Source organism: Pelophylax lessonae (assembly GCF_965119305.1).
Source record: "Pelophylax lessonae genome assembly, chromosome: 5".
Lineage (NCBI taxonomy): Eukaryota > Metazoa > Chordata > Amphibia > Anura > Ranidae > Pelophylax > Pelophylax lessonae.
In genome coordinates this window covers 90045694-90059265 of record NC_138772.1, presented here as the reverse complement: position 1 = coordinate 90059265, position 13572 = coordinate 90045694, and the positions used below count along the sequence as shown (strand labels likewise).

Here is a 13572-nt window from a genome sequence, read left to right as displayed (position 1 = left end):
ACACAAAATATTAACACTTTGGGCCCAATTTGGACTTTTGTTGCCAGCGGTTTAGACAATAATGTCTGTGTGTTGTATTATTTTGAGGAGACAGCAAATTTACACTGTTATAAAAGCTGTACACACACTACTTTACATTGTAGCAAAGTGTAATTTCTTCAGTATTGTCACATGAAAAGATATCGTAAAATATTTACAAAAATGTGAGCGGTGTACTCACTTTTGTAATATACTGTGTGTGTGTTGTGTATGTGTGTGTGTGTATGTGTGTGTGTGTATATATATATATATATATATATATATATATATATATATATATATATATATATATATATATATATATATATACATAATTTTTTTTTATTTATTTTCTTTATGGAGAGTTACATTTGTTAGCAGGCTCCATGCTCTCTGCTCCCATAAAGAGAAATAAGAGGATGTGTAGTCCAGAATGATTTTTGCTTGTAACTCCAAGTGTCAATAATTCAAATCACATTTTAGCAGTAAAAGCGACTTTTCCACCACATTCTTTGTCAAGCGGAATGTGACAGAAACAGGTGCAATCTGATATGATAAACCCATTCCCCGGAGACCACTACAAATGTGTCCCAGTAAATTCAATTCAAAAAGTGAAACATATATTTTAAAGATTAATTACACACAAGGTGTTATATTTTAAGCATTTCTTTTTTATTGTGATGATTATGGCTTAGACCTTGTGAAAACCCAAAATTCAGTATCTCGGAAAATTAGAATATTGCATAAGGATTTTTAAATCCGAAATGTTGGCATACTGAAAATTGTACATGTACAGTATAGTATGCACTCAATACTTGGTTGGGGCTCCTTTTGCATGAATTACTGCATCAATGTGGCGTGGCATAGAGACGATCAGCCTGTGGCTCTGCTGAGGTGTTATGAAAGCCCAGGTTGCTTTGATAGCGTCCTTCAGCTCATCTGCATTGTTGGGTCGGGTGTCATTTTCTTCTTGACAATACCCCACAGATTCTCTATGGGGTTTAGGTCAGGCAAGTTTGCTGACCAATCAAGCACAGTTAAACCAAGATCATTAAACCAGGTATTGGCATTTTTGGCAATGTGGGCAGATGCCAAGTCCTGCTGGAAAATGAAATCCGCATCTACAGGAAGCTGGTCAGCAGAGGAAAGCATGAAGTGCTCTGGAATTTCCTGATAGAGGGCTGCACTGACTTTGGACTTAATAAAACACAGTGAATTAACAACAGCAGATGTCATGGCTCCCCACATCGACTGTGCAAACTTCACACTGGACTTCATGCAACTTGGATTCTATGCCTCCACTCTTCCCCTAGACTCTGGAACCTTGATTTCCGAATGAAATGCAAAATTTACTTTCTATCAAAAAGAGAACTTTGGACTGCTGAGTAACAGTTCAGTCTTTTTTTCTCCTTAGCCCAGGTAAGATGCTTCTAACGTCTCTGGTTAAGGAGTGGCTAAACAGGAATGTGACAGTTACCCCTCTTGTGGAGTTGTTTCCTGACTGTCTTCTGGACAACTGTCAAGTCAGCAGTCTTCCCCTTGATTGTGTAACCTACTGGACCAGACTTAAAGAGTATTTAAAGGCTCAGGAAACCTTTACAGGTGTTTTGAATGAGTTAGCTGATTAGAGTGTGACACCATGAGTCTACAATTTCGAACTTTTTCAAATTTTATGGGATACTGATCTTTTGGGGTTTCACTAGCTGTACGACCTAATCGTCAAAATTAAAAGAAAAAAATGCTTGAAATATATCACTCTGTGTGTAATGAATCCATATGTGTTTCACCTTTTGAATTGAATTAACGGAAATTAACTTTTTGATGATATTCACATTTTTTAAGATGCACCTGTACAAAGTAGATCCTCTTTTAAACCAATTGATCCTTTAAACACATGATTCCATACATTATTCTTCCAACTCAGACTGAGAGAATCATAACTTTCAAAATTCCATGTTACCAACATAGAGCTAATATATATATATATATATATATATAGTATGTTTTACCTGTCTCGGGTGGGGGGGGGGGGATCTTTCTTCGGGAGAAACTTTCACCTAGTATTTGTTGGCTGACTTTTGGATGATCATAAAAAGAGGTGGTCCGCTGGGCGTTTTGGCTAGGTGGATCTGAGTGTGCCTTTCCACCATCAGACACCCGGGGGGGTCAGGGAATGGTCTTTCTTCTGTGGGAAATGACCATATGACAAACCATAGTGCTCTTTTTATTATGTGTATTCACATGCACTTTTTTGGTAAACTTCAGTTCTCTCTTTTGGTGCACTGCATCGCAGGCTCAGAAAAAAGTGTATGTATGCATTCAAGGTAGCTACTTTAGATTGTAAGCTGCTTGAGGGCAGGGGCTGATGTGAATGTACAATAAATAAGTGAATCTCTTCTTAAATTGCCAGCGCTTTTTAAAAGCCTGAAATAAATTATACAGTGCCTTGCAAAAGTATTCACCCCTTGACTTTTTACCTATTTTCTTACATCACAGCCTTAAGTTCAATGATTTGTTAATCTGAATTTTATGTGATGGATCAGAACTCAATCGTCTAAGTTGGTGAAGTGAAATGAGAAAAATATATACATAAAACTATTTTTTAGAAATAGAAAACAGAAAATTGGCATGTGCTTATGTATTCACCCCCTTTGTTAAGAAGTCCATAAAAAGCTCTGGTGCAACCAATTACCTTCAGAAGTCACATAATTAGTGAAATGATGTCCACCTGTGTGCAATCTAAGTGTCGCATGATCTGTCATTACATATACACACCTTTTTTGAAAGGCCCCAGAGGCTGCAACACCTAAGCAAGAGGCACCACTAACAAAGCACTGCCATGAAGACCAAGGAACTCTCCAAACAAGTAAGGGACAATGTTGTTGAGAAGTACAAGTCAGGGTTAGGTTATAAAAAAATATCCAAAATCTTTGATGATTCCCAGGAGCACCATCAAATCTATCATAACCAAATGGAAAGAACATGGCACAACAGCAAACCTGCCAAGAGTCAGATGCCCACCAAAACTCACGGACCGGGCAAGGAGGGCATTAATCAAATAGGCAGCACAGAGGCCTAAGGTAACCCTAAGGGGGGGGGGGGCAGAGGTCCACAGCAGAGACTGGAGTATCTGTACATAGGAGGACAATAAGCCGTACGCGCCATTGAATTGGGCTTTATGGCAGAGTGGCCAGAAGAAAGACATTACTTTAAGCAAAAAACAAAAGTCATCTGGATGACTCCCAAAATGTATGGAGGAAGGTGCTCTGGTTTGATGAGACTAAAATTTAACTTTTTGGCCATCAAAGAAAATGCAATGTCTGGTGCAAACCCAACACATCACCCAAAGAACACCATCCTCAAAGTGAATCATGCTGTGGGGATGCTTTTCAGCAGCCGGGACTGGGAAACTGGTCAGGGTTGAGGGAAAGATGGATGGTGCTAAATACAGGGATATTCTTGAGCAAAACCTCTACCACTCTGTGCATGATTTGAAGCTAGGACAGAGGTCCACCTTCCAGCAGGACAATGACCCCAAACACACTGCTAAAGCAACACTTGAGTGGTTTAAGGGAAAACATGTAAATGTGTTGGAATGGCCTTGTCAAAGCTCAGACCTCAATCCAATAGAAAATCTGTGGTCAGACTTAAAGATTGCTTTTCACAAGCTCAAACCATCCAACTTGAAGAAGCTGGGGCAGCTTTGGGCAAAAATCCCAGTGGTAAGATGTGGCAAGCTCATAGAGACTTATCCAAAGCGACTTGGAGCTGTGATTGCAGCAAAAGGTGGCTCTACAAAGTATTGACAAAGTAGGGTGAATAGTTATGCCCATTTACTTTTTCTGTTATTTTGTTCTATTTGTTGTTTGCTTCACAATAAAAAGAAAAAAGAAAAAAACATTGTCAAAGTTGTGGGCATGTTCTGTAAATTAAATGATGCAAATCCTCAAACAAACCATGTTAATTCCAGGTTGTGAGGCAACAAAACACGGAAAATGCCAAGGGGGTGAATACTTTTGCAAGGCTTGGTGTACCCCAAAATTGCAGAACGTTGTTTATTCTGATAAAGGAAAGTCACTATAATATTTCAACATTAATCTGCTTCTTGTCCAGTAAAAATAAGAGTAAAAGTTTTATTTGCCACTTTTAATTAATTAGTCCCACTGTACATAAATAAAGCTTTTGAGGCAAATATATAAATCTGTGAAATTGGTCAATGTTTTCAATTATCTAGGTTAAGCTAAAGCTAGTAGCCAAAACCTTAGAATGCACAGCTCACCTCCTAGAGTTTTGGCTGTGTTCCAGGATAAAATACGTGGAAACATACACCAGATCAAATTGGTTTTAAAAAGGTTGTAAACCCACTTTAAATACTTTTACCTATTGGTAAGCCTATATTAAGGCTTACCTGTAGGTGCTATAAATATCTCCTAAACATGCTCCGTTTAGGAGATATATTCACAGTGCATGCAGCCGATGACGTCATCGGCACATGCGCTCTGAAGGAACGGCCACACGTGCCGTTCCTTCAGAGTCCTATGCCGTGTACGGCTGCTCCCGTGCGCATGCGCGGGAGTGATGTAATCGCGCCTCTGGCCAATCAGATGGTCGGAGGATGCGATCCAGGAAGCAGGAGGGCTTCGTTTTTATCTAAGTACTTCATAATGAGCTAGTGTGCGATGCATACTGGCTCATTATGCCTTTGTCTTTTTTTATTTCACTTTTTTTTTTTCAGAGGGTTTACTTCCTCTTTAACAACTTTTTACAAGTGTATTTTATCTCTTTATAATCTAGAGATCATATATTTCTGGTAAGAGGCTGGCACGTTTGGTGGTTTGAAAAGTTGTGAGCACCGAATGTCTAAAAAAAGTGCTGTGCTACATGCTATATAATGTTTTTCCGTTATTACCTTCGGTTGGTCGTGTTTTTCCCCTATTACGCCTGAGGGGAGCTGTGTGTTCCAGAATTTTATCTGTATTTTAGAAGGAGAAATAGGTGGAAATAGTGTGTCTGGCGTAGTAACCCTTTTTACAAGTTCATTTGAGCTCTATAATGCAGAGATCATATATTTCTGGTTAGAGGTTGGCACTTTTTGTGGTGTGAAAATTTAGCAGTACCGAATGCTTGGTTTCACTGCACAATTTTCATGGCTATGTGTAAATGGACACAGAGCAGCAGTTCGGTAGCGAGCCTGCTCAGGTGCCCCCATTGCAAGCGGTTTGCTGTGGGGGCACTTGACAGGAGGGGCGCATGAAGAGCAGGATCAGGATCAGGGTTGCTCTGTGCAAAATCACTGCACGGATCAGGTAAGTATGACATGTTTGTGATTTTTAATAAAAATTCTGCCTTTAATAACACTTTAATTTTTGATTGTACTTTATACTTGTGTAATCATTTTTTTGTAAACACAGCTGAAATATATTTTGTTGTGCACAGGTATTTCAAGTTGCAAACTAGTTTTCATGTGGTTCTGTGCACTGTTTTAGTTTTAAACTTTGAACATTGCAGAACAAATCGCGTAGAATATGACTAATTACTACTAGCTATATCTTGCCCTGGATAAATGAAAGCCTTCACCTATTTCACAGATTTTTCTATTTGCCTCAAAGTGTCATTTATGCACAGTGGTACTGAATCATTAAAAGTCGAAAATAACACTTTTCCCTAATTATTACTGGACTGGACCAGTAGCCGATTAATGCTGGATTGTCAATAGTGGTAGAGTCTCTTTCACTAGGGGAGGGCACCAAGGCATACAATATCAAGGTGGGGGGGCAGTATATATTTAAAAATTCTTTAGCACATGATTTTGATAATTTTTAATACTTCTCTAATTTTTATTGTTGAATTTTTGCCAGAAATGTCATTGTGGCAATGGGGAAATAAAAATTAAACATAGAATTTCATCATGCTCCTAATTCTTCTTCTTTTTTTTTTTTTTTTCCAGTTTAAACCTCTTTTTTCAGTTAAAGCCATATTTATTTAAAGCACTAACCTGCCATCTGCATAATATTAAGATACATTTTGGCAGTAACATTATATTTGTATTTTGTCTCTATTGCCATAGAAGACCTAAGTGCACAGAAGAGTTAAAAGAACAAATTTGTAAGCAAATTTGGTCTAATATGATCAGAGACATCGCCTTTGTACTATTTATTTTTTGCTTAAGGGTGTTGAAATATGACAGGCGCTCCACAGGAGGTATACTACAAAGTGGCATCGAAAGTTGCCCATTAAGCAGAGCTGTCAATGCAAATTATTTTGGTAGAGGGTGAAAAGTTCTAGCTCATTTGGTACCCAGCCGGGTGCAGGCCTTAGGCATGTTGTTATTGTTCCCCCATGCTGTTAAATAGACCGTCAGCACTGATATCCCTTCTCTCCCGATTCTACAGTTGGAGTCACCTGGAAGCCCCTCGGGGCCCGAATTGCCCATCGAGACAATGCTGGACGACAGGGAGCGAAGAATTTCCCACTCTATGTACAGCTTTGACGAATCGCCCACAAGGAATGCTGCATTAAGTAGAATAATGGGTGAGTCAAGTAGCCTCTACTAATCATGTCATGTTTTTGTCCTTTTTGCTGTTCATTGAAGAGTGATTAATGTTCTATTTACAATGGCAACGGCCAGCATACAACATCTCAAATCCAATTCAGACGAACAAAGAGCAGCAGAGATTGTGCAGGATAAAAGATTTTTAATGTGATTGGCATAGTGTTTTTTTCCCAGTAAAACAGGTGAAGTGGCTGCGCTGCATAGAATGGGCCTTGTCTTTTATAGGAGTACCTCTGCGTTTTGTCTTCCTGAAATAATGGCTCTATTAGATTAAAGGATGTGTGTTAGGCACGGTCAAGACTGTTAGAGCCGAAACTGTCAGGAACCTAGTCCTGCCAATGTATTAGTGCTGAACATTTGCGGGTTATAACTGTGCTCTATCTATTCCTTCATTCAGATGTAAAGGTCTCTAGCTGGACAACACGTCCCGCTGTCTGTAAAAAAGAAAAATGTATAATTTAAACTCTTTGGGTTCCATTCACACCAGTTCATTTTTCTTCTCCAGGGTCTCTGTTAAGTTTGCTATATACTCTCTTATGTTTTTCTATACAGTGCGGATGGACGAATCTACCATTGCGCCTTTTGTATCCTGATATCCCGCGACTGTCAGAATCCCTGAACTGCGCTTTTGTCTGATTGGATGCAGGCACTGTTCAGCTGAAAATTTTCCTTCCTGCTCCACTGATTTTTTTTTTTTTTTTTTGAAGCAAGGATAGTTGGTGGGAGGGTGGCATAAGGGCCACCTTTTGGAGTGAATTACGAGGCAATTATTCAGGAACCAGCTGAAATTTGCATAGTTTATGGCCAGCTTTAACTGTTAATGCATTCAACAAATTTTAGCCCAGTCACTAAAATATCTTCTAAACCTTAATGTGATATTGAAGGTTTTTTTTTCTGGTTATGTTATACTTGCTCTGTGCAGTGGTTTTGAACAGAGCAGCACCAATCCTCCTCTTCTGGGGTCAAAGGTGCCACTTGATATGGGGGCACTCATGCATGCTTGCTCCTTAGCCCCACTCTGTGTGTCCATTGACACACACAGCACAGCTCTGCCCCACACCCGCTCCCTCCTCACTGGCTGAGATTGACAGCAGCAGGAACCAATGCTGTCCCTGAGCCAATGTGGAGGGAGAGAGCTGAGAGAACCTCTGCTTTCATGCATACACATCACTAGATTAGGTAAGTATAAAGGGGAAGGGGGTGTCAGGACTCTGGAGGCGAGCCTGACGTGCAGAGGGATGGAGCACAGACGAGTCACCCAGGCAGTAGATGCAGGCTAACCCGAGGTGCGGAATCTAAGTGCCAACCGATCTTCACCAGAGCCTCTGATGGTGGGGATGGATTTTGCTGCGTGTATAGCACCAGGTCGCGGTCCTCTGGGTTGCCCTGCCAGGAGGTGAACTGGTCCGGATCCGGTGGCAGATAAACCGACAAGGATAAGGCAGAAGAGTGGTCACAAACATACCAAGGTCAGGGCGGGCAGCAGACAAGCGAGTTGAGGGACAAGCCAGGAGATCAAACAGGAATCAAACTGGATACAACAGTTTTCAGGTTCAGGAACACAGGAGAAGCTGCAGATCAGACAGCAAAGACACAGTGCTGCTGAGGTGCTTAAATTAGGCAGCCCTTTGCCAATTAATGAAATTAGTCTGCACTAGGTTAACCCTTAGGTGGCAAATTCATGACAGCACTTCAGTGTGCACAGGCAGCGTTCCTGACATTGCCGCCCCCCCCCCCCCTCCTTAAGGGCAACCTCTGGGTGCCCAATAGGTTTCTCTTTTTGTGGGTGACTGCGAAAGAAAGCCTGGATAAGTTCCATAGCGTGGATGTTTCGTTCAGGCTCCCAAGAGTTTTCTTCTGGACCATAACCCTTCCATTTGACAAGGTACTGTACAAGGTTTCCTCTCGGCAGTCCACAATAGCTTCTACTTCATATTCCACATCTCCATCAACGATTACAGGTTCGGGTGGCTCTGAACTCCTACCAGGGAAGGTTGGGAACTGCAGGCTTTAACAAGGAGACATGAACTACTGGGTGAATGCGAAGTGAATTGGGTAAAGATAACTCATAGGAAACTTCATTAAGTTTCCTCTTGACCGGAAAGGTTAGGTGGCAGATTCATGACAGCACTTCAGTGTGCACAGGGAGTGTTCTTGACAGGGGGTGGGGGGGGGGGGCTGCATGCAGAAGGTTTTTTACCTTAATGCAGAGGATGGCATTATTGTAAAATACCTTCAGTTTTCATTAAAATACTTGGTGGCCCCAACATGAAGGTCCTTTTTCAGGCAGTTTACTTTTATGGAGAGATAACTTTATGTTCCTGTCTCCTTAATACTCTTCTGCATTGTCACCCTGCCCCATATGATTTTAGTAGAGACTATAAGGCCTTGTTTATGCGGCTGGAGCTGTATGCAAGTAGCCCATGTTTTGCTTTGGGGATGCAGGAGAAATTTAGACATGGCTGTTTGTTCGTTCTAATATACCAGGTGTGCGGGGGAGCAGGTCTGTACGCATACTGTCTGTGTTTGGGGCCGCTCACCTGCCCCTGCCCTCCTGTTACTTTAGGATTGACTGTGTCCACAAAGAGAAACCTGGATTGCTTGCATTCAGCTCCAGGTGGCTTCAGCTACAAAAGATGCTTATTCATGCTGTACGGGCCACATCACTCTCGTTAATGAGGCGTTAGTTCCCATAGGGAAACACGGGCTGTCTAAATGCAGCTTTAGACATCTCCACAGCACCCGTGTGAATGAGTCCTAAGTATTCCTGCCAACACCTTTTGGGCAGGTATGTTCTTCCATTTTCACCATCAGTAAGCCGACCCAGAACAAAACCTGAAGTTGCCACTGGAATGTAGACAGGAAGTGGCTAAAACAGGATGCAGAAAATCAACAAAAAAGGATTAAAAAAAAATGAAAGATTACTTAATTAAAAAATGGTCATATTTTTGATACACTGTGCTTTAGAAAACGACAGTATTCATCGGCATATAACACACACCTTAATTGTAAGAGGGAAATGTCAGGAAAAAAACGTAAATTAAAAGAAAAAAGAACTTTGAAGTAAAATAAGGGTCAGTGCCCATCAATGCAGCCTGATCAGTGCACATCTGCAACCTCATAATTGCCCATTAATGCAGCCTGATCAGTGCCCACTTGCAGCCTCCCCATTGTCCACTAATGCAGCCTGATTAGTGCCCACTAATGCAGCCTCACCAGTGCCTGCTAATGCAGCCTGATCAGTGCCCATGTGCAGCCTCACCATTGCTCATTAATGCAGCCTGAAAAGTGCCCATCTGCAGCCTTGCCATTGCCCATCAATGCAGCCTGATCAGTGTCGGATTACACTGAGGGATCTCCTGTTTACTTGGCACTCACAATTGCACACAGTCCCGCCTCCTGGAATGACTCCTATGATAGACAGAACACCGGTCTAATGCCGGGACATGTGACGTCTATCCTAGGAACCGGTTCAGGAGGCGGGACTGTGTGGGACTGCAAGTGCCAAGTATGCAGGAGATCTCTGCTCTGTGTAATCAGCACTCCCCCCCCCCCCCCCCCCCTCTTCCCTTCCATGGCACCCAGGTAAAATATCGGCACATAACACGCACTTTTAATTTGCCCTCTATTTTCAGGGGGAAAAAGTGGGTGTTATACGCTGATTAAATACGGTATATATATATATCAAGGCCAGGGAAGTATTAAAACACCCATTAGTCCAGATATGTTTTTTTTTATTGTCTCAATACCAAAGGAGTTCGCAGCTCATAAACCTGCAATCCATACATTGCGGCTCCAAGTGCCTGCCAAAGAATCTTGTTAGTGCTCCACACATGGAACAAAGTAACTTTGACTGACTAGCAGAGTTACTGCCCTAGACAGGCAAAAAAGCAGTGATGTGTGAATAAGAGGAGTGGCTAAAAAATATAAATATATTTGCAGGTTAAACAGTTGAAGTCTTCTTCAAATGCATATTTAGCTCTGACTAGAATGCTGCTTTATTATAACTTGTATTAGTTAGTCATATGAAACTATTCACATATATATCTGCTTTCATTTTTTGTCACTAGGTCTTAATTTTATTGCACAGAATATTACTGCATATTAACATATAATAAAACACCAGAGCTTATTGATCCAGGGAATAACTGATTGCCTTAGGGGACCAGGAAGTGATTGAAAAGTTCTCCAGTAAAGACAAAAACTGGGATTTCTAATATAATATAGGGAAAGGTTAGAACCGATATATGCACTCCAGTTTACAGTTACAGTACATGGTGATTGTCAGGACATGTTTTCTGATGGTGACAACAGTGGTCTATGCCTGCATAAAATGTGTTGAAATGGTCAATATTAGCCTCCATTGTAAAGGGTGGCAGTGCAGGAGCACAGTTGGGAGACAGAGAGCAAGCATTGTCACCCTATAACGGGACGTGTCCAAGCATGGATCTTTATTATTTTGATGAAAGCTGTTTTACCTAGGTTCTGTGTAAATGTGCATACACCTCAATCATTGCAGTAGTACCTATGTACACATACACATCTAGATCATAGAGATCTTACACAAAAGAGGTAGTTCCACCGCAATACACATTTATTGAAAGGGTTACATAATATACAGTTGTGTTCATAAGTTTACATACCCTGGCAGAATTTGATTTTCTTGGCTATTTTTCAGAGAATACGAATGATAACACAATAACTTTTCTTTTACTCATGGTTAGTGTTTGGCTGGAGCCATTTATTGTCAATCAACTGTTTACTCTTTTTAAATCATAATGATAACAGAAACTACCCAAATAACCCTGATCAAAGGTTTGCATACCCCAGTTCTTAATAATGTGTATTACCCCCTTTAACATCATTGACAGCCTAAAGTCTTTTGTGGCATTTGTGGATGAAGCTCTTTATCTTCTCAGATGGTAAAGCTGCCCATTCTGGTAAAAAGCCTCCAGTTCCTGTTAATTCTTGGGCTGTCTTGCACGATCTCCCCAGAGTGGCTCAATGATATTGAGGTCAGTAGACTGAGATGGCCACTCCAGAACCTTCACTTTATTCTACTGTAGCCAATGACAGGTCGACTTGGCCTTGTGTTTAGGATTATTGTCATGTTGGAATGTCCAAGTACGTCTCATGCGCAGCTCCCGGGCTGATGAACGCACATTTTCCGCCAGTATTTTTTGATAACATACTGCATTCATCTTGCCATCAATTCTGACCAAATTTCCTGTGCCTATGTAGCTTACACATCCCGAAAACATCAGCGATCCACCTCCGTGTTTCACAGTAGGAATGGTGTACCTTTCATTATAGGCCTGTTGACTCCTCTCCTAATGTAGTATTTATGGTTGTAGCCAAAAAGCTCAATTTTGGTCTCATCACTCTAAATGACTTTGTGCCAGAAGGATTGAGGCTTGTTTGGCATATTGTAAGCAGGATTCTTTGTGGCATCTGCATAGTAATGGCTTTCTTCTGGCGACTCGACCATGCAGCCCATCTTTCTTCAAGTGCCTCCTTATTGTGGATCTTGAAACAGCCACACCACATGTTTTCAGAGTCCTGTATTTCACCTGAAGTTATTTGTGGGTTTTTTTTTTGCATCCTGAACAATTTTCCTGGAAGTTGTGGCTGAAATTTTAGTTGGTCTACCTGACCGTGGTTTGGTTTCAACAGAACCCCTCATTTTCCACTTCTTGATTAGAGTTTGACACTGCTGATTGGCATTCTCAATTCCTTGTATATCTTTTTATATCCCTTTCCTGTTTTATACAGTTCAACTACCTTTTCCCGCAGATCCTTTGACAATTCTTTTGCTTTCCCTATGACTCAGAATCCAGAAACGTCAGTGCAGCACTGGATGAAAGATGCAAGGGTCTGTCAGGAGTCCAGAAACTGATTGACCTTTTATATATACACACACACTAATTACAAGCAAACATATCACAGGTGAGGATGGTTACCTTTAATATCCATTCAAACCCCTCTGTGTTAATTTTTGTGCATGTTATCAGGCCAAAATCACCAGGGTATGTAAACTTGATCAGGGTAATTTCAGTAGTTTCTGTTGTCATTATGATTTAAAAAGAGTAAACACAGTTGATTTGATAATAAATGGCTTCAGCCAAACACTAACCATGAGTGAAAGGAAAGTTTTTGTGTTGTCATTCATATTCTCTAAAAAATGGCCACGAAATCATAAATTCTGCCAGGGTATGTAAACTTATGAGCACAACTGTATGTACAAATTACACACTAAACAGTATTTACAACACATTAACAGTACAAGTCCCCTGGCTTATATGATATTTACAAATTGCCCCCAACAACCATATTTACAATACAATGTACAACGAGGGAAACACACAGCGCGTTCTAAGTGTAGCAGGCAATTATTTTAATGGAGGTGCAATAAAATTTTACTCACAAAGGTAAGTCTTGGTAAAAACATGTGACATAATGCCGAGTCGTCATAGGCATCACAGTTTCGGGGGTCCCTGGTGGCGAAATCTGTGCTTGTTCCCACTGTGAGGGGTAGCCTAGATGGTCTCCGCGGTTTAGAACTACAGAGTAAACAGACTCATCAATGTCTGAAGTCCTCCTGGGATGGTCTCCCTGTCACTTTGCTCCACGGCCGCAGGAACCAAGGGTCTGGAGGAGCAAGATGGCTGCCGCACTTCCTGACAGTCAGGGGGATTTCTTCTCCCTTTTTTCGACATCAAGGACGCCTACCTGCACATTCTAATATGTGCTGGTCGCCAGCGCTTCCTCTGTTTTGCCGTGGACGAAGAGCATAATCAGTTTGTGGCACTGACCTTTGGTCTCACCTTCGCACCTCGGGTCTTGACAGGACTGTTGGCCCTGGTGCTGGAATTTGTTTTGAGTCAGCAGGGGGTTCCTGGTACTGGGGTATCTGGATGATCTTCTTCCGTGAGTGGAGTCTCTGACTGCTTTGATGGACTACTAGAGATTGCTCTGCAAATTCTGTGGGAGTTCAGTGGGAT

The 13572-nt window shown here is 41.3% G+C and overlaps 1 protein-coding gene across 9 annotated transcripts in view; it reads left to right on the top strand.

Annotated features, from left to right (window-relative positions):
• PARD3 (par-3 family cell polarity regulator) overlaps positions 1-13572 on the top strand; it is a 901610-nt gene that overhangs the window by 499809 nt on the left and 388229 nt on the right. For all 9 annotated transcript variants that reach the window (XM_082258262.1, XM_082258264.1, XM_082258261.1 and 6 more), the window contains one exon: positions 6411-6549. In XM_082258262.1, the coding sequence (XP_082114388.1) occupies positions 6411-6549 (139 nt within the window). The remainder of the gene's footprint in view (positions 1-6410; positions 6550-13572) is intronic.